At 39.3% G+C, this 23175-nt stretch overlaps 1 protein-coding gene across 1 annotated transcript in view; it reads right to left on the reverse strand.

Annotated features, from left to right (window-relative positions):
- The window catches only part of ABLIM2 (actin binding LIM protein family, member 2), a gene marked incomplete at its 3' end in the record, with an annotated part of 96797 nt that overhangs the window by 61923 nt on the left and 11699 nt on the right, over positions 1-23175 (reverse strand). The window contains exons 3-4 of the mRNA XM_010076036.1: positions 13115-13298; positions 3496-3611 (exon numbers count right to left, since the gene is read on the reverse strand). Coding sequence (XP_010074338.1) covers positions 3496-3611; positions 13115-13298 — 300 coding nt within the window. The remainder of the gene's footprint in view (positions 1-3495; positions 3612-13114; positions 13299-23175) is intronic.

A 23175-nucleotide genomic window follows, 5' to 3' on the forward strand; every position in this document is an offset into this window, starting at 1 on the left:
TAAAAATTATTTCTGCAACTGTGGAAAAAAACAAGCTAAAATTCTGACGTGAACTTCTGTAACCAAGAAAAATACACTAACACTTCAGATGCATTATAAATTCCGGACTGGTAGCGACATTGCAACATGTGCAAGTGATGTCTGGCTATATGTTTATTATTTACAGAAATTCACTTATATAAAGATCCAAAAAGTTATAAGGAAAATTTTTAAATGCAAAACATGTCATAATTGGATAACATAGGCTGGGCTATATTGGTTAAACAGGGTATATATGAAGCTGCCCAGAAAAATAATACTGCCTAGAAAAAGTAATTGAGGACAAGACTTCAGGGGGGAGTGTCTTGTCTTTTTTTTTTTTTTTTTTTTAAATGATGGATGCTTGTGATTATAACTTTTTTTTTTTTTATTATGACAGTAAAAGCCAAATCTGCTCTTAGCTTCCACGCCAACAGTCGCCTGATGAGGGCCCTGCTTGGGGATACTACATAGACATGGCATTTGAAGCTGGTTCTCTGTATCCTAAATAAATCCTCCAATACCCTACAGAGTCCTGCTCTCATTCACTCTCCACAGTCCTGTTTATGTACAATTTTCTTACAAAATGTTAAAATTGTCAGAATATGCTGAGAAATAGGGATAAACATCAGTAATAAACTTATTCTATTATCAATGTCTCAGTAACCCTTCTAATCCTCCACATTATTATATCTTCCATTTTATGTGAAAATGTGGTGTGTTTTTTTTAGGAATTCTTCATGTATATCATCAATTTGCTAGAGAAAAGACAAACTCTGAAAGACATTGGAAGAGTCATTTAGAGATGCCAGAAGAGAAAAGAAACACAACAGCGACTTGCATGGAAGAAAAAGATACACAAAAGCATTAACAAAGATTTATCTAGTTATTAAGAACTCCAAACATAGGATCTCATTAAAAGATTGAACAGCCCTCTTAAAAACTTCCTGATTTAAGATTCCACTTAGCTGGTTACGTGACCCTAATGAGACACTCTTAGTGCAATTGTAGATGTTTAATTTCTGAGGGCACAGCAATAAAAGATAGTTTTTATTTTCCTTTAGAGGATTTGGAATGGATTAAAGGAGTAATAATATGTCTCTCTAATGTCACCCTGTAGAGCACCAGTATGTGGAAACAAGCCCAGCACAAAAGTGTGTGCACCACAGATCAGAACATTTGAGTTTTGCTAATAAAAGAGAACATTTGGGTGTGTGCCTGGATTTAGTCCCACAAGACAATAAATACTGCAGTATCTATTCTTTAACTGCAATCAGAAATTTGTTTGTGATCTCCCCTGCACCAGGTCTTCATCTGGTAATCTAATTCAATCTCAGGGGTTGGGGGTTTATTTCACAAACTTAATACAATACTGTGTGTTCAGATGTCATTCACCTTTCATCTGGTTTAAGCCTGGGTGGGCAGAAATGCAGCATTTTATGAGCTGCTTTTTTATTCCTAACTGCTGTTTTCTCTGTTAAGTTCCAGATAATTAAAAACAAATATTGTGGTTGCTATGCCAACAGCGCCTATTGATGCAACGTCCTTGTCTTCCTGTCTTGGATGCAGCATCCTTTGGTGACTCACCTAATTTCAACCAATAACTCTGCAGAACACATCAATTTGCTGCTACATGTCAATATTCTGCCCTGAGTACTCTTTCAATGTCAACAGTGCCACAAGAGGTTTTCACAGCTAGCATTTTATAAACTAAACAGGTAGGCAGATACTTATACAATAAGAAAAAAATCAAGGACTCGGGCAAAAAGCAAATATTTGACATTCTTCATTCCTTCCAAATGTAATAAATAAAGGAGGTCAAAACCAAAGTGGGAGGATGAAAACAGAAGGACTGGTCAGAAGGGGAAGCGATACTGGGAGCTCAGTGAGTCCCAAGAGATCTCCTGAAAGCATTCTTGAGCCCAAGTCAGAGACAAATAGGCTGACGAATAACGTACATAGTATGTATCAAGCAGTTCTGAGCCAGGAGCAAAACCAACGCAACAGTGGGTCAACATATTACTTGCCTGAAGTCACATGTTTTTGTGCACTACTGTTTTTTTATAAAAAGAATTGTTCGTTTAAAACATTAAGGTCTTTTCCAAGAAGACTGTTGTTAAAACAAGGAGACACTAACGCCATTTATTGCTTTGTACAATATGCAGCATAGCTACAGCCAGCCATTCTGGACTTTCAGTTTTCCAGTTCAACCAAGAAGTCTCTGACGCTGCTTGTTTATTCCTGAAACACTGGTTCTATCCCAAGGACTAGCAAGAACTTGGAAAACAGCTGGTATTACATATTGCCCTTTCACATATTATACATTAAACTGAATGTGTCCCAAATTCCTTATTATCTTTTTAGACATTTTGTTAATTTTCTTTATATTGTCATTGGTCATATCCTGACATATCCTGCTACATATACATGCATGCACTTCCATGTATTTGTGGCTGCAGTGCTTCCCACTGACCCATCAAAGCTCTGTTCCCCACACCAAGGAGGGCTTACATCATTTCTACCCAATTTCCCGAAGCCTGAGAGCTCTGCAGCTCTTGGGCCAGCTGGGTGCTGCATGTCACTGTGAAATCAGAAGATGCTGCCCTGCAGCAGCATTGCAAGATACTGGGGAAATGGAGTAAGGAAGAGAGAAGAATGGAAATAGTCTACACGGGTAAGGAAGATATTTATCTGGGATCCTGATAACGCCACAGCACAATGTATTTACAGACCAGATGTGGACCTCAGTCTGCCCTTTAAGAAGTCATGGTATCATCAGCTCACCCCCATCACCACATCATTTGAGAAGCAGAGCTGTTAAGTCTCAGGTGAAGACCAAATCTAATTATTTTGGACATCCAGTCTACACCATGGCAGATAGCCGGGTTTGAACCAAGACTCTTATCAGAATCCACTGAAACCTGTAACAAGCAAGATTTCCTCCATTTCTAATGAGTTCTGAAGCAGACTTGCACCTGAGGTTTAAATACTTGCATCTGTTTGAGATTTTATTCAAGGAAAAGCTAAAGTTTTGTTTTCCAAAGCCAGGTTTTGCCACAAAGATTCTGTATCACAGATAATCAAATGAAGGTGTCCTGTTAGTACTCAATCAGGCAAACAATTTCCATCACAAAGACACATTTCACATAGCTGAAGTTGGACTAAATCCTCAAAATTATTAACATCTATACTATGCCTTTATCCAAATAACTAGATTTACTCCAGTTTTAATCAAATGTTTTGCGAGGTTCTGTGTATTGTTAACCCTATAATGGCACCATTTGTGTTTCTTTTTAATATCAGATTTTCTTGAAAAACTACCATATACTTTTTCACATGACTACCTTGTATTTCTTGACACCTTTAATGCAGTACAGTGGTAGAAGTTCCTGTTACACCTATTAGTGTAAAATTTTTGTCGTTAAGCCTGTGCAGACTAAGAAGTACTAACAGAAAAAAGTAGAAACCCCTACTTACTTCGGAGGTTCTGTATGGGGAAAGAGCCAGTACTGCTGGAAGGGGGCAGGGAACATTTCTGGCAGATGCACTCCTTCCCGTTGAAAGTTACCCGGTCGCCTGCAGGGAAAGGCAGCCTACAACAGAGGAAACAAAAGCAAACAGGTTACGGTCTCACATCTTTATCAAAATGAAATATCATTCCTCAAAGGAACCAATTACTACTCTGTTTTATTTTTTTTTCTTTGCTTGCCCAGCTCTCAATCATTATTTTTCAGCCACTTGGAGGCTAAGGTATCAAAGGGACATATCGAGCAGACAATTGCAAATGCAGATGTTACAGCTACTTAGAAAAAAAAATAGTATCTAAAGATACAAAAACACACTGAGCACTCAAGTCCATATCCTTGTGTATCTAAGAAACGCAGTATCAGCAAGGGTTGATCACTAACAGGATCAGTTACAGAATGAAAATAAAATTGGCATCACAGGGAGTAAGGACAGGCAAATGCAGCTGCTTTTATGTTGTTAAAATGCTGTAAGAGAGTGATGACTCGTATACATAAAAAAAACAGTAATTGTCCTCCCAACTTTGATCATATCAAAGTCCTTAATCTATATGTTCAGAAAGCAAATGTTGGTGAACTCTCATAGGAGAAAAATCTATCCCAGTTATAAAGCCCAAAGTGTCTACATTACTCGTTTGCTCTACTCAACAACAGCTCTCCTTACACTTAATTAAATCCTTTCTTTTTGTCAATGTCCTTAAAACAAAAAGCTTTCCACTGTGAGCTTTCTTGTCTGGGCACAGAAACTGCTGAGGTTTTTCTCTAAGACGACCAGATGGACAAATCACTTTATAATGCAGAAAAGGATGGTGAGGATTCAGAAAGACATTTCACTCCACCCAAAGCTCACGTCCAACTAAATCCCAAGTGAGCTATCAAAATATGGCTTAAATGGGGCACAAACATAACACAAGCCTTCTGCCTCATGGTGAAGTCCATCTGATCAGATTATTTAATTAGCATTTAATTAAAACTCTGGATAGCATTCCCCCACAAATGCTATCAAATTCATACCAACTGAGAGGCTGTCTTCACTACAAAAGCTGCACAGATACTTCTTGCTAAGCATAAACATTATTTTCCTCCCTAAACTGGCCAAGAGTGGATTATTCTACATTTGTGTTGCATTTAAAATATTTTTTTATTAAACAGAGAATAAAAAGCAATGCTGTCCTTTCTTTCTAAATAATATTACTAAAATCTATTTTAAACCAGCTAAGTAAGTGTTCAACTCTGTCATCCATTTTGGACCATAGACGATACTTTAAAAATTACAATAACACATGGAGTTTAAACAATATTATATCTTTGGATATCGTGTAAGGAATTATGCTTTTCACTTTTTTTTTCCCCCACTTCGCAAATGACTAAATACTTGCTACCTTCTCACTTAACTAAAGATAAGAAAAAAAGATTTTAAGAAAATAGCCTTTAAAATTGCCTTCTTCTTTGACATAACTAAACGCTCTGTGTGTGATTCTGCTACAAACAGGCCCAATGCCATGTTAGTACAGATCCAGGAGCTCTAAACTTCCACCTGCTCAAGAGAGGAATTTCTACCATGAATTTTATTCAATAACCCGATCAGAAGATCTCTGTCTCTAGTGTAACAGGTAGGATGTGATAGAACCTCACTGCTCCAAGTGAGCAGAAAGTTGTCCTGTCTTCCAGCAATCCAGCAGCAGCAAGCTCCTGTGTTATGTATAACAGTTATGAAGAACAGGGGTTTTTTATTTGCAATGGATTTTTATACTGCTTAAAGTCACAGATTTTTATACTGCTTAAAGTCATGCAGCCTTCTAATACATGGAATGATGAAAAAGTTTCATGAATGTTACAGAACAGACGAGGTTGGAAAGGACTTCTGGAGGTCATCTGGTCCAACACAGTAGTTTATTCAAATGAACATATATACATCTGAATAAAAATTACTACATGCAATACACTTCTATATAGATGATGAAAATTAATGACGAGTTAGCAAAAACTGAAAAATGGAGTGATATAAATCAAATGCTGTTCTAGTTTTGTACTGCCAATGCGAAAGAGACCATTTAATCATGTTGCCATTTTAACAAAATGTTACAAAATCAAGTCTAGACCTTAGCACTATTGATTGACTTGGAAAGGTACAAGCCAAGGAATTTCAGCTATTCCAGAACTGTGACAAGAACTTGTGATTGACCTCCTACATGTTTTTAGGGAGACATCTCATCTTGATTTACAGATATCCATAGATTTATTATGACCACTGCTAATCTATTCCAAATTAAAATACTAACCTGCTGCACAGATACAATCACACAGCTATACAGCCATACAACTACCCCAATATCTTTCATTCTTATGCCCAGTTGCACTCCCTACACAGGATATTACCATCAAGTATGGTTTGCCATACTCTTTACGGGGAACAAGACTGGGACTCAGCTAATGACCCAGCTGGACTCTCGCGAGAGGTCTCAATAAAATGGGAGGCTTTGCACCGTTAATAATCCTGGAGATGGTGACATCCTGGAAGCCATCAACAATTCACTGCTCTGAAGAAGTACCACAACTACTGAGCATTTTTGTACCTACTATATTAGGAGCAGAAGCCAGACAAAAATTTAATATATTTTTTTACTCAATGATTTACCTAAAAAAATCCAGCTGAACTTCCAGCTGAACACTGACGCCCATCTGAAACAGATACACCAAGCATCAAGTAAAGTAGAAGTAGAGACTGTTCACTCTGAACTGGTTCAGCTATGTTAGGCAATTAAATGATCTGAAAGAAAATACAGTTAAAACTTAGAGAGGAATAGGATAATTGACCTCCTGCAGTACAAAGACAGAGCCAGGAAGATGACACCCACAAACCATGCCAAATCTCACAGGCACCACAGCATGCCACAGGGTCTACAGGGGTTTTCCTACCCCATAAACATATCTTACTTGGTCTGTTTTCTGAAAGTTTAGTAACTATTCACTACGACCTTCCATTCCAAGGACAAAAAGCAACTATTTAACTTCTCTGTTAAGTTTTCCACATCTGCAAGATACCTTGGTCTATAAAAGCAGGGAAATCCTCCTTCGAAATTGTCTGCCCAAAGGTACAGGTTCCCTTGCCGGTCTTCTAAACTTGTAATTAAGTCTCGGCATTTGCTTCACTGTCTTGTTCACTGGGAATCCAGAATTCGTACACAACACATTTGCCAGTATTTCTGTAACATCGGACATCTCTCTCTCACAAGGAGCCCTGCTCGAGTATTTCAATGCCAGAAGAAGTGAAGGCACAACAGAAGGTGGTAACAGTAAATTAATGAGGTTTCAGTTTCTGAGCTCTAACTTGTGAGCAGGACTATAGATAGCATTGTAGGTTAAGAGCAGTGTATCTGCCTTCGAATATAATGACACCTCACAACCAGTCACCCACTGAACATTGCTATGGGTTTTAATTAGCTACTTATCCTTTTAAAAATATTCAGTGTGATTTTCACAGTTGGATGATCTATTTTTAAAATGAGAATTAAGAGCATCTTTAAAGCAGCTCTCTGAAATGACTTGTAGGATTGTAACACATCTTCCATGATTCATTTCCCAATTAATTTTGCATTATCCACCTGCCTACAATGTTTGTAAACCCAGAAATGACTGGAGCTGACCAACAAAATTATATTGTAAATCATCAAACCACCATCAGCCTAATCCAGCATAACTGTGTGCTGAAAGTAAAAGGTCTGGACCTGGCGTTGTCTTTCTCTGCGCCATGCCTCAACCTATGCAAACTGCAGGCATGACATTTAAGCTTTCTGGGCCAAAAGAAAATATCTGATTTTTTTCAGAGCAGACAGATGGCCTTCTGTTCTTTAAGTTGCTCATCTGACCCTGTGGCTGAACAGTCAACTAAATTTGATATAAGAAAATTAACAGAAGTATACAGTCAGGGATGTGGTGAGGGCAGAGCTATCCATTTCAGTAGCAGCCTGCATTTACACTGGGTCAGGTGTAATGTCAGACTGCAACCTAAGGACCTACAGGATCAAATTCTGCTCTAACTGGTACCTGGTACAATCACATCCCTCAAGGTTGTTCCACAGGGATGAATTTGACCCAGAGTGTTAAACCAAAGTGGACATCACTTGCTATCTACTATCTACATGAATTGCAACAAGGGCAAATGCTAAGTCCTGCACCCAGGGAGGAACAACCCCATGCACCAGTACACCCTGGAGGTCAATCAGCTGGAAAGCATCAAAAGATGTTGGGGTCCTGGCAGACACCATGTTGAATGTGAGTCAGCACAGTGTCCCTGTAGCAAAGAAGGCCAAACACATCCTGGGCTGCATTTGTGTAGTTAGCAGGTCCAGGATTCTGATCTTCCCCTCTGTTCATCATTTGAGAGACTGCATCTGGAGCAGTGTCTACCATCTGGGGCTCCTCGGGACAAGATTTACTGGAGGGAGACCAGTGGAGGTGGCTAGTCCATAGCTGGAGCACAGGACACAAGGGCAGGGGTTGTAGGAGATGGACTTGTTTAGCCTTTAAAATACTCAGGGGAGATCTTATTGCTGTATAAAACTATCTGATGATGTATATACAAAATTGGAGCCACACTCATCTCAAAGGTACAGAGTGAAAGGACAAGAGGCAGCAGATACAAGCTGGAACACGGGAAATGTCAACTCAATACAAGGAAAAAAAAATTTACCATGAGCGTGCTCAAATGCTGGAACGGGCTATCTAGAGAGTCTGGAGGATCTCCATCTTTGGAAATATTTTAAATGAATGCTGTCAGCAGCCTGCTTGAACTGGACTTGCTTTGAGGCAGAGGCTGGACCACAGGACCCCCACAGGTCCCTTCCATTTTACATGACTCTAGGTCTATAGATATGCTTCACATGTAAACCTGAAGGGCAGGACAGCAGGACTGCTTTGTCCAGGAAGCACCATATATTGATAAATATATGTTGTTTAGAATCAAAATGCCAAGAAGAGCATTCAGTCTGATTTCAAAACTTTGGCCTCAACATCCAGATAAAGAAGCCTGCTTCACAAGATGCTTTAAGAAGTACCCAGTACTGCTTAAGTGGGAACCATACCCTTTCAAAGTTCAGCAGCACTAAAAAAAGTGAACAATTAAAAAGGTTTAGCATATTCAAAAAGTCTGGGTTGATTGCTACATTTCAGAATGAACTGAATTTTAAACTTCTATGATTCTAGGATATGATTCTATGAACTTAGATATCCAAATTCTGTAAAGCAAACACGAACCTGTTTGGTTACTAACCTGGAACGTATGTGCTAATTTATCCCCTGCTACAGGTCAAACTGTCCTCTCTTCATCATTTACTCATCACAAAAAGCTGTATTTTTCCAGCTTATAATTACAAGAGTACTGAAATTAAAGGGATAACTACTATATACTTTCCTCCAAGTGAATAAGCCCTGCCCCCCAACTCCAACTTTACCAATTATATTAACCTATAAAACCAAACTCCAGATTTTTTTAATACTCTGTGCACACACAGCACATCAATTACACTGAAATAAAATACAGAGTCTATGTATAGTACAACCTTATGCAGACCCCACATCTTAGGTATGTATAGATGTATTAATACATCTATATAACCCATCACACTAAGACTTCTGAAAATTCCATTTTCAAAAGTATTATCACAAATATAATTTCCCATTGCTTTGTGAAAGACTCCGTTTCCCGTCATGCATAAGATACCCCTGGGACCCCTACAGTCCTGTCTCTGATAGCCAGCTAAGAACTGTGTGCACAATTTTAATAAAACTCAGCTTCTGTTGCTACAGATAACCTAATTTTCTCCCTCTTTCTATTTTACTTTTACAAACACACAAACCGTTCAGAGGAAATGTCTTTGGCTGCCCTCTCCAGGGCACAGCCCCTGCCAGCTAATGAAACTGTAAGAATAAGATTGCTCACCTGCTTCCCGGGAATCCAGAATAAGCCGGCAATACGCAACATTTTTTAATCTATTTTGTTTTTCTTCTCATTCCTAGTTTTAAGGCATCATCATCACAAAACACAACACTATACAATAAGTGTCACTGGACTATAAACAGCATTGAGAGAAGGGGCTTAGTCCTCAATCTTTATGCCAGCAGACTGAATACACAATTAAAACCTAAATTTGTTTTAAGAACCAACTTCTCAATGCAAGACAGAGAGAAACAATCACACAGTACTCTAGGTAATACTCTGTTGACTCTAAATTATACTCTACTTTTAATAGTCTGGTTTTCTCATCTATAATGAATATTAATACATTTTTTTCACACTTTGACCCGTGGCAGCCCAGGGCAATAGCATCCAAGTCCCAAGGGATGCCCAGAGATGAGTTGGGTTTCTGACACACAAGATTTTTCACAGAGCAGCAGCTCATCACCACAGTGCAGGGGCCACCAGGGAACACAGTTCTTTTCTGTGACCCTGAGCCACGTGGCATTCAAAAGTAGTAATACCAGGAGCTCAAAAAAACAACTGGGCTTGTGTTGCTGGCTTTTTCCCACTGCCCTAGCTAGCTGTGCGCACATTATATTTTCTCACTGATTTCACCATCTGAAGTAATATACACTTCCCACCAGCTTCTATTCAAATCTTATCTTCTCTGAAAATACCGAAAACAAGAAAAAAAGGAGTTGCTACTGTCACTGGTTTAATGTAGGAACAGTTTAAAAGTGTTCTTTCAGCAGCTACAGAAATACAGGTTATGAAAGTGCTCATTTAAAGCACTTAATGATCCTGCACCACTCTGGAGCCCCGTGTCATGAGTGCAAAGTGCCTTTTGCTGACAATGTTCTTCTGCTAAGGTTGGTAAGAGGTCTGCTTGGTTTCCATTAGAGCAAGATCAGCCCCACTGTCAGGCTGTCATCTCCTCTCAAGTTCACACCATTCTGAAAATCAGATTTCTAACAGAGCACCCACATTAAAGTCCAGCTGTAAAAGGCAAGGTCGGATGCATTTTGCATGATCAGCCAACTGCTTCAGATGGCGTGCTTTCGGTCCATTATTTAAGGTTTCTGCCCATCTGTAAGGAATGAGGACACAAATGGTATTCCTGAATATTCCCACCAAAGAAAATGCCAGGGTAGGGTGCTTTACAATCCTGTACCTCAAACCAAATCACACTATTTTTTTTTTTTTTGCCATTTAATATTTAAACGAACAAAAAAGTTCATTTTTCTGCTTAAACCACATGTATTGACAATTTACTCACCTTATTTTTACTGAGAATATCACTCAATAAAATAAATGCTGATGATGTTTAGATAGGACACTCTTTCCATAAAATCCCATAAATTATGTCTGGCTTGCAAAGACTGGGGTAATTGAAGCAGTGCTGACTTAAAGCAGTTGAGGACCTGGTCCAGTGTTTTTACTATTAACAGATGACAGAATTCTTCTGTTGCTCTGCACTAAAAGTGAGTGTTACATCCCCCCTGGGAGACACTAATTGAATCCTTCTAGTCAGCAGGGCATTAGCTGGCTCTGTTGAAGGCAACATGAATTTTTGTGTCCTTCTAAGTATATCAACAGAAGCAAATCTGGGTCTTTCTGCTGAAGTTTTAGATAGCAGCAATTAGAAATTTCATCAGTGAAACAGATTTTAATCCAACTACTTAATTATACAGAAAGTCAGGGAACATATCTGATTATTTTTTTTTATACAAGATATTATTGGATGAGGCACTTCACTTTTAAAAGCTTTAGTGTGTCGTCAAGACACGCAATATTTGTAGCATGTTCTAATGAGTATTTTCACTGTATTGCAATTCAGCTCACCTGAATTATTAGGTACCTAAGAATAAGTTGTTTAGCCATACAGAAAACTGTTCTGAATTTCCAGGGAAACAAGACGAATTGTACCACCAAGCTCCAAACTATCATCCGAATGACTAAGTACAGCAAGAAGTTAGTACCTCCAATGGCCTGGCTGAAACCTAAGTTAGGTACCAAGCTGCTAAGTACAGTAACACACAGGCAAATAATTTATGACTCAATGCTAAACCCTCATGGTGTGGCTGAGGATACAAGCATATTTATCAAGAAATCAGAATCGACAAGTTTTTCTCTTAAATGAAGAAGTACCTCACTTTGCAGAAGTGCTAAGAAGAAAGGTACCGTGATGAGCTGTGCCCATCTGCAGAACAGCTGTAATACTGACAGGCTGCAGGCCAAGAGCACCTGCAGCCAGCTGTTAACTCACAAGATGCACAATTACCCAATTAAATAATTTTTCCTCCTATTTTAAATAAAAAAAAGAGAAGATTTTAGGCTTTTTTGTTATCTTTACTGTTCATGTTTAAGTATCCAGAAGGAAAAAAAACTCTCATCAAACACAGCAAAACTTGAACAGACAATTTAATAAAGACTTGTCAGTCTCAGGGTCTTCCCCTTAACATGGCTATTTAATTATTCCTGCAACTGATATATTAAATCAACATCCTGTCACTAACCATGGCTGTTCTGGAATTTGAAGTCCTGCTTCCACATCAGCACAGGAGGACATCTGAGCTCAGCAGCCCTATGAGCTGGGCAGATTGGGCTGGCAGATGGCCACAGCCACACAGACACGCTGGTTTTGGGCTGCAGTGTCACCCGAACGTTGCACCAGCACATACAGCATCTACAGTGTGGTGCATCAGTGCCTTGATGTGCTTTCCCTTTGAACGTGGGGCTACTTTTCTTGTACTCCTAAAGACTCAAGTTTAGCCAGAGAAATTATGACAGCATTTCCATTTGCTCCAAGCTGCTATAACAGTCCATTTCCTGAAGGTCTGGTGGACTTAAAGTTTCTTCCTGAAGTCTTCAACAGATTTGCTGGTGCTATTTCCACAACAGAGGCTTAAGATGCAGGTCAAACAGACATCAATTGCTTGTACTGCAGAGCCTGCAAACGTCCCCACCAACACCAAGTCACAACATCGCACGTACCCCTGTGGGAAATGGTCCCACTGAACTGTACCAGGCTGCCGGGGTGGGGAGAAACCTTGTGGGCTGTGTCACTTGTCACTTCCACAACTGCCAGTGACCCTCAGTGAAATCCAACACGTACGTAAGTGTTTGTGAGTCCAGGACCTTTCTGTCCTATTTTAAATGACTATTGGACTTTCTGGAAGCAGCACTGTGAAACTCCAGTTTAAATCTATTTATACAGGATGCTGCTGGCTCGACAAAGACTCAGCCACTGGCATTTGAATGCTTTATAACTTCAGTCAACAAAAGACAAAATAGCAGACACCAGAGAAAAAAAGCAACATTTGGGGAAAAAGGTCTTTTGGTAGAGGCAGTGGCAGTTTCTTAAGTACTTTGAAAACCTCACGCATGACATACTATAAAGCAGAAAAAGCATTTGAACAAAACCGAGGCACTCAGAATTTGCCTTTTTTTTTTTTTTTTTTTTTTTTAAATCTCCTACTTTTTAAGGAGTGGATAATAGAAAACAGAACTTCTTTTTTTTCCCCCCATCTGTAGGCTATAAGTTTGAACGCCTGGCATCGGTCTTTCAAAACCTAGTTTTTAAATGAAACATGACTTCATGTAAAAAACATACCTGCAGACAGCACACACAAAACAGTCTGGGTGATAGGTTTTCCCCAGTGCTGAGACCACTTCGCCCTCAATGAATTCATCACAACTGAAGCACCGTGTACCATAGAGTCTCTGGTAGTCCAAAGTACAGATGTAGTCTCCCTGTCTCACAAAAAATCCTCCTTGAGCCAGGTCACATCCACAAACTGCAGGAAGAGAAAAGGCAGACTCAGAAGGCTGGAAAAGCAAAGCTCGCTCTCTAAGGTGATGCTGATTTTTCACCTATGATCAGTACGGTTCCTAGTGGAGTATTTAAGTACTTCAGTATATAGGCTGATGATCACAGATCAGTTGTGCATCCGAAAAACACTACTTTTATAGTAAATTACACCAGTGATGTATTTTGTATACTAACAGTTTGGATTTATTCCATGTAAAAATATTAACTTCAGTGCAGAGCTGCTAGTACAGGGTTAAGTCTTTAGGAGTTAAGTTCAAGGCTAGCATATACACCACCTGTCACAATTAATAGGTGAAAGGAAATGCATAAAAGACATAAACCTTCAAAATCTAAAGCACCAATGTTACAAAGAAATATCTCTGACAGATTGCAACTGTCTGATATCCCTCCTAGGCACAAAAGTGGTTAAAATACTGCTCCCTCTAAACACGGGTTCTGACACTCATGGCAACTGCTGTAAACTTCCACAAGTTTGCAAGATCCTTTTTTCTTTATATCAGTCTTATGTTTACCTGATAAACATCACTCACCAGGCATGAACCGGACGGATCTCCAGAACCATTTGCTCCTGGCAAAAGTACAGTTTTTAATCCTATCTGTCAATTTATATTTTTTTAAGCTAAATCTGTAGGAAAGAGTTAAAGGATGAGTAACCCAAGGCTTGTGAGACTTTTCAGGGGCTTTCTCCATTGCACCAGGGATGGAGTTAGGCTGGTATTTTGAGAACAATTAAGATGGGAAAGGACAGATACAACCATCTGACTGAAGTCATACAGAAGTAGGCTGACATGTAGAAGATGATCCTCATCCATATTGACCAGGATCTTTGAAAGTAGACTTGAAGTGATTTATAAAGAGAACTGGAACTCAACACGGTGATTCTGCTGCTCTGCTGACTGTTACTTTAAGTGACAGCATCACACTTGTAACTACGTACTTCTGCTCCTGGGGAGATGCATGCAGGGAAGCACCTCGAGCAGCAAACGGTGCCTGCAGTTAAACGAGGCTGAACAGATCACCGTGGCAGTGTCACTACCCACATGCAACACACAGAGAGTGGGAATGTTGCTAATCAAATTTGGGCTGCGTGCACAAAACACTGCAGAGCTGCTCAGTGCCTTGGTCCCAAAACAGCAGAGGTACCTACAGGTCTAAAGTTCAAGACTGAGATTTCTGCTTAGGTACCTGAGAGTTCACAGGCACTTTGGTTTTTAAACACAAAGCCTCCCAACTCACACCAAAGACAGTTTGCAATGCCAGAATCGGTCATCCTGCAGCTAAACTATGAGAAATGAGTCCAGCAGGCATGCTCAAGGCACAAAATAACACATACTCATAGCACAGAAAGCCCAAGAAAGCATAGGATCCTGAACATTCATTCAAAAACACATCCAATCACCTGCCTTTTTCATCATTTTTCTCAGTAGCTAGAGACCACAGCACAGGAGGCCTGGGCTCCAGGCTCTCTTTTAAACCCTGAGTGGGCACTTAAATCCTGATCCTCTCCCTGGAGATGGCCCCAACCACTGAATGACAGAAAACAACAATCATGCCAAAGCTGTATTAGCAGATGACCAAGAACTGAAGAACCATGGATTAATTAACCTTTCTTATAAGTCAAAATATTCCAATTATATTGCATTTGTCATGGACAACATCTAAAGCTTAGATGATTTGTCTTACAATACATTGTTCATGTGCTTTATCTCATAGGCTTAACACGTTCATTTTTCTTTTGCATCCTTGATCTAATTTTTACTAAGAACATGCCTTTTGAAAAGACTTTTCAAAAATATGGCACAACTTGCTGAATATTATGAGTTTCTTTCAGTCTATACATTTTATCTAGGTACATACTTGTGTGACAGAAGCACAAATGAACTATAGATTTAAGATGACACTGCAAATTTCACCTACCTGCAGCTCTAGAGCAACAGATAGGATAGAAAAAAAATCCACAGGGTAAGACTGCAATTAGGAAAGTGTCCAAGGCAGTAGTTTGTGAAGAAGGGTGAAGCACAGCCCCAGGGAAGGCTATTAGTACAGCTGACCAATGACTATGGGAAACACCAGTAGGTATAATGTTCTTGCTACAACAAAGCAGACCCATGGCAACGAAATGTGCTCATGACCCAAAGCCTATAGGCTTTATTAGTGCAGAGGGGGATCCAGACAGAAGGGGAGCTGGACATCTTGAGATCCAGAAAATAAATGTACTTTAAATGCACAAGGTGAAGTGTCTTCATTCAAACATGAGCAACAAAAGATTTCCTTCTGAGTGGCAGAAGGAAAAAAGGACTTGCAAATGTTGGCAATCACACAGCATCTACAAGTTGTTAATGTTTTGAAGCAGTAAGAAAGGATGCACTGGCCAAGCAGGTCCCACAGAGCTGGCTAATACGAAAGACAGTATACCTTGTGAGTCCTCCTCTAGCATACAGGTTACAACTTGCTCAGTTATTTTCACAAAAGACTGATTCACAGCAGAGCCAGGCTACAAGGATGACCTAAAGAATTAAAGCCTATTTTAAGAGATAAGTAGAATTTGTTTAGCCTAACAAAAAAAAAAAAACAAAAAAAAAACCCAAAACATAGCAAACAACTAATATCTAAACATACATCTGAGGTTTAAAGAGAGTGAATTAAATAAAAGTTGAAGGGCTATTTAAACCCAATGAGAATGTTATCAGAAGAACAAGTGAGGAAACCCTGTCCATGAATAAATGGAGGCTGCAAATTAATAGAAATGTATCTAACCATCACAGGAAAGACGTTTTTGAAGAACATCCCAGTAAGGATGAAAAAAGATAGAAAAAAAGGCCTCAGATCTCTATAGCTTTAGAATGAAGTCTAAGCAACATTTAAACTGGATTATAACATATGGTTAAAATATTAGCTTTAAGAGACTATTTTTTAAAGGATAACAAGAGAAATCACAGACTCATTAAAAATATCAAATGTGAGACAAGCTTGGATTAAATTAAAAAAAAAAAAAAAAGGTTATTATTCTAAATTTCTTAGGATTCAGGTACCTAAAACCCAACACCACCATTCATAAAATATAAATATCAACATTCAAAAATACATTTTTTTCTGTTTAATGCTTTTACTTAATTAAGCAGATGCATCTGTCATCCTCCAGAAAATCAGCACTTAGCAAACATTACAGGATAACAAATACCTAACAGTTTTATTCAACTGTCCTTGAATTTTACTGTTACAGCAGAAAATGCATAGCAAGTACAGAAAGAAGCTCTTTCTTTTTCATTGACAGTATTATTTTCTGTGTAATACAGTAGCAGAAATCAACTGACATACAAATAGGCTAGAGTATAAATTTGTTTGGAACCAATTAGGTCCATAAAAAATTGAACTGAGACTAGCGGCTGACATGCTTATTCTTCTTTGGAGACTTGATAACCTCTTACGCTCAGCGAGGCTATTAAATCTCCTGAAGAACTTCAGTATGACTAGTGATTCAGATTAGTGCCAGAACATTTTACAGAAAAGGATTATCATTTTCTTGAAATTGGCCCTCTCTTTCCATCTTATTTTGGCATATGTCCATAACAGAGACCATGCGTGTGACAGTTCACAGACGTGCTACCCTCTGCAAAATCTTTATATTTATTCATAAATGAAGAAAAATCTAGCTCATGAGTGAATCTGGGGCACAGGAGGGAGACGCTGCAGTTAAACCCTCCCTCTTACCTTCCAACTCCACAGGCTGGGGGAAGCCACAGCTTTTCTACAAGCCAAATACTCCTCCCCTGCTCTTCATACACCACTCCGACATCAGTCACAACCCAAAACTCTTGCATGCTCCCACTCTTTGAACCATCTGATATAACTTAACACCCAGCTGACCAGAGGAGAACACAAGGAATCCAGTTAAATACTCTATTGGATATTGAAATAGTCCCGATCTAAAGCTGAGAAGAATAGCTCTGAAAACAGACCCACTAGCCATCCTTCGGGCGAGATGCTGTGTCCCTTGGCAGCTGCCTATGTGGACAGAGATGATCCTGTACACCAGCAGAGACAAGAAACCAGGGAAAGGAAAGCTGGAGGAAGCCTAGGGAGCACATTTGAAGGTAACCAGCAGATCTTAAATCTTCTAGTATAGAAAATCAGCATTATGTCACAGATCCACTCCTACCCAACACTTGTCATCCAAAATGAGTATCTGGAGGTAGGGTTATTTAAAACTTAGAAACAGTTTCCAATCATTACTGATGTTCATCTTAGTGAAACAAGAAAAGCATACACATAGCATATGCATAGTGCTTATGATAATGAAGAGACTAACACTGAGTAAACTCAGCTGCTTGTCTTGGCATTACCCTGCATACCAAGGCAATGCCCTATCCTGAACAGTTACAAGCTGTAGGAGTAATTTTTAAGTAGTGAATAAATAAGTCTTTGTCTCCTCTTATGGTATGTGGCAGCAAGCCGCTACCTGGCCATGCTAAGGGACCGAGGCGGAAGATACCCACACCATTTCTGAGGAGGGTACCACAGGATGGCTTCTCTGACAACTCAGTAATTCCACTCATTAAGAGGGTTTGCAGTTATCTGACACCAAAATACCTCAAATAGATCTGAGGGGTTCCTCTACTTGCTCAGAAGCAGGCTACCTTTTCCCCAAGCTACATGTCTGTAACAGCACCTGGAGCACTGTCAGCTATGCTGTGTGATTTCACAGTCAATCTAACTCCATAATTCTTTATTGCCTACAGCCTATAAAAATAAATAGCAGCAAGAGCAATTAATTGATGCACTTTAAGCACGTCGCTAGCCCGCTACTGTATGTCATCAGTATTCCACTTGCACTGTACAAATATAAAACACATCTCTATTTTCCTTTCTGGCAAATGAGCATACTGAAAGTAGATTAATTTTTTGGCTGTGTGCTGGGCCTGAAAATCAGCTGTGCTGAAAGGCTCAGAGGATGTTACGCTTGCTGTGCTGCTGTACACTACAGCAGGCTGTAACAGCAAAATGCACTGGTCTTGCCATCCGAACAGTGCCGTTTTGCTTTCAGCCTGCCAGACAACCAAGTGTTTTGGTTATCAACCTGCAAGTGCTTGTATGAGGTCTGTTTTTTTTTCTCCCATTTGTTGCTTGATGTAAGCAACCAAGCATCAACCCAACACAGGAGACAGAGGCAGAGACGCTGAAAATAAAAAAGGAACAAAGATCCATTCATAACATTGTTATGGAGAAAACAAGAAAAAGACCTCTGCTTGCTCAGAGCTAAAGAAAAGTTTTCTTCCTCAGCACTGCAGCTTTACGTCCATTTCTAGTATTTCCCTCCATCTCCGAGATGGACACTGGTGGCTGACTAAGGTCCCAAGAATGACACATTGCTGACATAATTCTCTTTTGGCAGCTAAACTGCATGTCTTCGTACACCGTTGATGCAATCTGGGAGCCTGTTCTCCAAAAGCCCATGATCGTATCTGGAACATTTTTCCTGGGCACTATGCCTGTGAGAAGCAACAGCAATCACCTGACAAACTCCCACTGTTACAGCTTTGACTTAACATTAGACTGAACTGCAATTAATTTGAAGCAGTCTAAGCCCATTTCCAGAAGGTAACTGTGATTGCAGTACTCTTTCTGTTGCTTGCTCTGGTGCAGATGAGTCCAGGTAAGCTTTTCACAAAGGTTTTGGGGAAGTCTTCCCCAGTTGGAAGTTTGCTGGCCATGCAGAATCTGAATGGGAACATCATCTCAGTTGCCCTCGTGGACGATCCACACCTGAGACTTCTGTCTATAGGTGAGGCAGCAGGAAGACAGAAGGAACTCTGTGATGGTATATAATCTATATAATCCAATCACTCTTCCTAGGCAGGACTGATTACATCTAAGTCTTTTCAAGCAGATGTCTGCAAAGTCAAGCATACCCAAGCCAGTCACTGGCAGCATTTTAGTTATATCTGAAATACCAGCTATAATCATAAGGACTGGAATCTCACCTCGTTTTGTTACAGTCCAGGGTAAACAAAAATAGGAGTACGCAGCAGCAGGAAAGTCGGGGCAGACATGCTGGCCCCTTCCCCAGCTCCCAGCAAGGAACTGCAGGAAGGCAGACAGTTCTGCCAGAGGAAAACCAGACCAACTTTCTGGAATGGGTAAATACAGAGAACTGTGGGCTATATCTTATCCATCTTACCACACTTCACCATGCATGTGTAGCATTGATAAAGCTATAAAGGACACAGCATACAGCATATGTATATAAGCTCCCAGGCTAGGCTGGCCATGATAAGCGTAAGTTGATTTGTGGAGTATGTACTTCAGTGGAGGAAAACCCTTAGAGATTCAGAATGTTCTTATGAGACTCACAAAACATTGACTCAGGTGTACTAATTAAAATAAAGGTGAGTTTGGGGAGTTTTCTGTGCACTATGTAACTTGACTCCTATAATTCATGGTAAATATGTATCTAGTAGCTTTTTGCATTAGAAAGTTTATTTCCATTTTCCATTTCCCTCCTGGAAAGCAGAATTTCCCCGTAGCTCAGAGACAGTGTTACTGCCCTATAAAAGCTCTCCCATAGCGTTAAGGGCAAGAGAGATCATCATAGCACTATGTACATGGCTGTTTCAAGCTACCAAAACAAATCCCAGGGAAAGCTGGGATTTCTGGTTTGTATTGATTTATTGTTTTTAGGAATCAATCTGGTTATTTTTAATTTACAAGCATGCTAAATAGATTTGAGAAACAGAGTAATGTGCTTTAATCCATTTTCAACCTAACAGCATCTCAAGTGTTTATGATAAAATACTGCTGTCATTTGCCAGACTAAGTAAAGCTTTACTTTTTTTTTTTTTTTTTTTTTTGCCCCACTGCAGAAAAACATGTAAAGCAACAACCTTAAATATTTTCTGATTTTTCATAATGATGTTTTGGGTGTCAGTTACAGGTTTGCAAATTAAGTGCTTGCTCTAACTATGCACAGATATGGCAGATGGTCTCATGCTAATGAGTCTCAAAAAGCAGGAGGTGGAATAACACCCCTGTGGCAGTGATGAATTTTATGCAACAACTCTCTGGGTCTCCATGCAGGCTTCATATCGCCTTAGTGCATCGAAATGCCCAGTAACTACTCCAGCGTGCTGGCTGTATCCCTGCTGCATCCCCACGTGAAAGAGCATGATACAGAGAGAAAGTTCACCTCCATAAAGGCATTCTTGCACTGACATTTTCTGCGTGGGGAAAAACTTTACCCTAAGAAGAGAACCTGAGTAATTCAAAAGAATTACAGGCTCTTCACGCACGTGACATTATCTAATGTGGGCTGAAATTAGTATGTTCAAAACTGCCTTATCTGGATAAGAACTTTACTGCCTGCAAAGCTTATGTTACCATCCAAAGCTTTATTTCATGAACATCAGGCATAATTTTTAAATGCATTAAGTTTTATCCTGATTCTGCTTTGCTTTCAACCAGGATGAGTTTTACTACTCTCCATTTATTTGGTATCTTTGTCTTAATCTACCTCAGCATACCCAGCACAGTTAAGCACCTCTCCCAGGCAGCTCTTCCCAGGGAGGAATCAGCCCTCCACAATGCAAACACCTGCACGTGGCTGTATCTTTAGTTTAGATCATCTCCAAGAAATTTCAGCAATTACTTCTTTGAAAATCCTATCCATGTTTTTAATGAGCACTTAAGTTTCTAGCATAACTTCTCAGTCTTTGGACTGGAAGGTTATAAATAAGGAGAAAAGCAAGGCAATGAAAAGACTAAAGAAAACTGTCTTTGTCTATTAGTAAGAAAGTAAAGCAGGGGTACTACGTAATATCCTGGATATAAAGACTCCAGTAAGCAAGTATAGCTTTACTATGCCCTAAAAACCTAAAACACCAGAAAATTTGTGTCTTTCAAAGAGATAAATGAAGTTGGAAACCAGAAATAACAGAAGCTTGGCTTCCTGTGGTGGATAGATAAATAACCTTTATTGAAATGTTAGGAAGATATTTGTTTACCAATACTCTTAACCATGATTCCTCCCCATCCTTTTCCCACACTTTACTAATATTACATAAATTCATGAAACATACTCTTAGACTCTGGATTAAATATATGCCATGAAATAAAGCTTTCACTAAAGTGCTGATGTGATTGGTATACAACCAAGACATGAGAGGTTGCAGAAAGTTCTTCACGAATCCAAAAAAAGCCTGCAACTAACAAGTATGGGATCAAAACAACAGAAAAATTAACAATAACTTTATGATTGTAAGAGTTCACCGATTAATTTTTTTCATGCTTTAATTATTGAGTTGGTTTTAGAAAGTTAGTGATTAATGATTTTTAAAGTTTAAGTTTAAAAATCTCAAAACCACAACACAGAACCATTTTACACAGGCACAAGTGTCATTATTATTATCATCATTATTTCAATGGAATAAAATATTAAGCTAACATGACATTGGTAAGTCAGCCCCAAACCCACAGTACTGTCCATGCCAGATGCTGAGGGTATTACATCGAAAACACAGTTTTTCCTACTATACTGAGCTAACATGATCTGGGACTGCAAACTCCTGAAGGACTTGGGAAGCAACGGGCACGTTGCTGAGAGCGCCTGATGAACAAGACCCACTACGCTTCATCCCCAGTGCCTAAGATACCACACATACCATAAACCACTAATGCTTGGCCAAAAGTTGGGACTCAGAAATCTTACTAGTGAGCTTCCTGTAAATGACTGCCATTCTGAAACGTGAAACCCTGTAGCTATGTTCAAACGCAAGTCCCTCAGATTACACAGCATAGCTTTTAACATATTTATATCCCAGCAGATGCATTTGATCTAAACAAACAAATCACTCCTATTACCAAGTTACTTGATGTTTTTAACCTTTTCACTATATATTCTGTGTTAGCCCTTTCTGTTAACATGGCTTCACAATAAATGATGTAACTCTGAGTTGTGTTGTATGTTCTACTGAAAAAGTGGTATAACAGCGATATACCCAGCCCAGGGCTTTTCCACTATTCCCAGAAAACTGTAGTGCCACAAGAATCTGCAACACTGACCCACAAAAACACATACCCAACTCTAACTGAATATGTGATATGTTCTAAGTAGTTAATGAAACAAGTAGATGAAAATTCATGGGGAAAAAAAGTATACTTGAAACTGCTAGCTGTGCCGGCATGGAAGACTGCACGTGCTGCATCCGTAGCAAGACAGCAATCCAGGGCATTTTGATTAGAGGTAAAACAAGACACAAACATACACAGCAAAGCTGCTACAGCACAATGCTGATGTTTTTACATCTGTGGCTCGGACTGCAAGCTTACTTTATTTCATCAAGACCAAACCAGTAAAGGACAAAGATATGAGTTATGGTTCTTCTCACATATCAGTAACCTTGTACAAAGAACAGTTTTTTGCAGGATTGCATGGATTTTCCCATTTAACTAAGGTGGAGGCTGCAGGATTTTTGCATGCAAATAGATTTGCAAATGCACTATGGATTGTCCCTTATTTGGTCTGCTAGAGTAACTATATAAAATACTGTACTTTCTGATTTTATATAAAGATGTAGTAACTAAATTATTCAGACCCCCTAGAAACATTGGGCTTTGATTCACACTTCCAATATTTCCTAAATACTGTATTTGACACAGGTTACTGCTACTTTGGAAATGCTAGGATGCTATCACACCACAAAAGAAGAAATACTTGACCAACAATCATAAAACAAGGTAACTTCTACCTTTATGAAAGATCAAAGAGGCTATCCAAGACAATATATTTGCAGCACCCACATCTCTCCTATCTAAGGTTCTGCGTTAGTCTGTCTCTACTGGCTCACTAA

The sequence above is a fragment of the Pterocles gutturalis genome, unplaced genomic scaffold (genome assembly GCF_000699245.1).
Source record: "Pterocles gutturalis isolate BGI_N339 unplaced genomic scaffold, ASM69924v1 scaffold8118, whole genome shotgun sequence".
NCBI classification, from domain to species: domain Eukaryota; kingdom Metazoa; phylum Chordata; class Aves; order Pterocliformes; family Pteroclidae; genus Pterocles; species Pterocles gutturalis.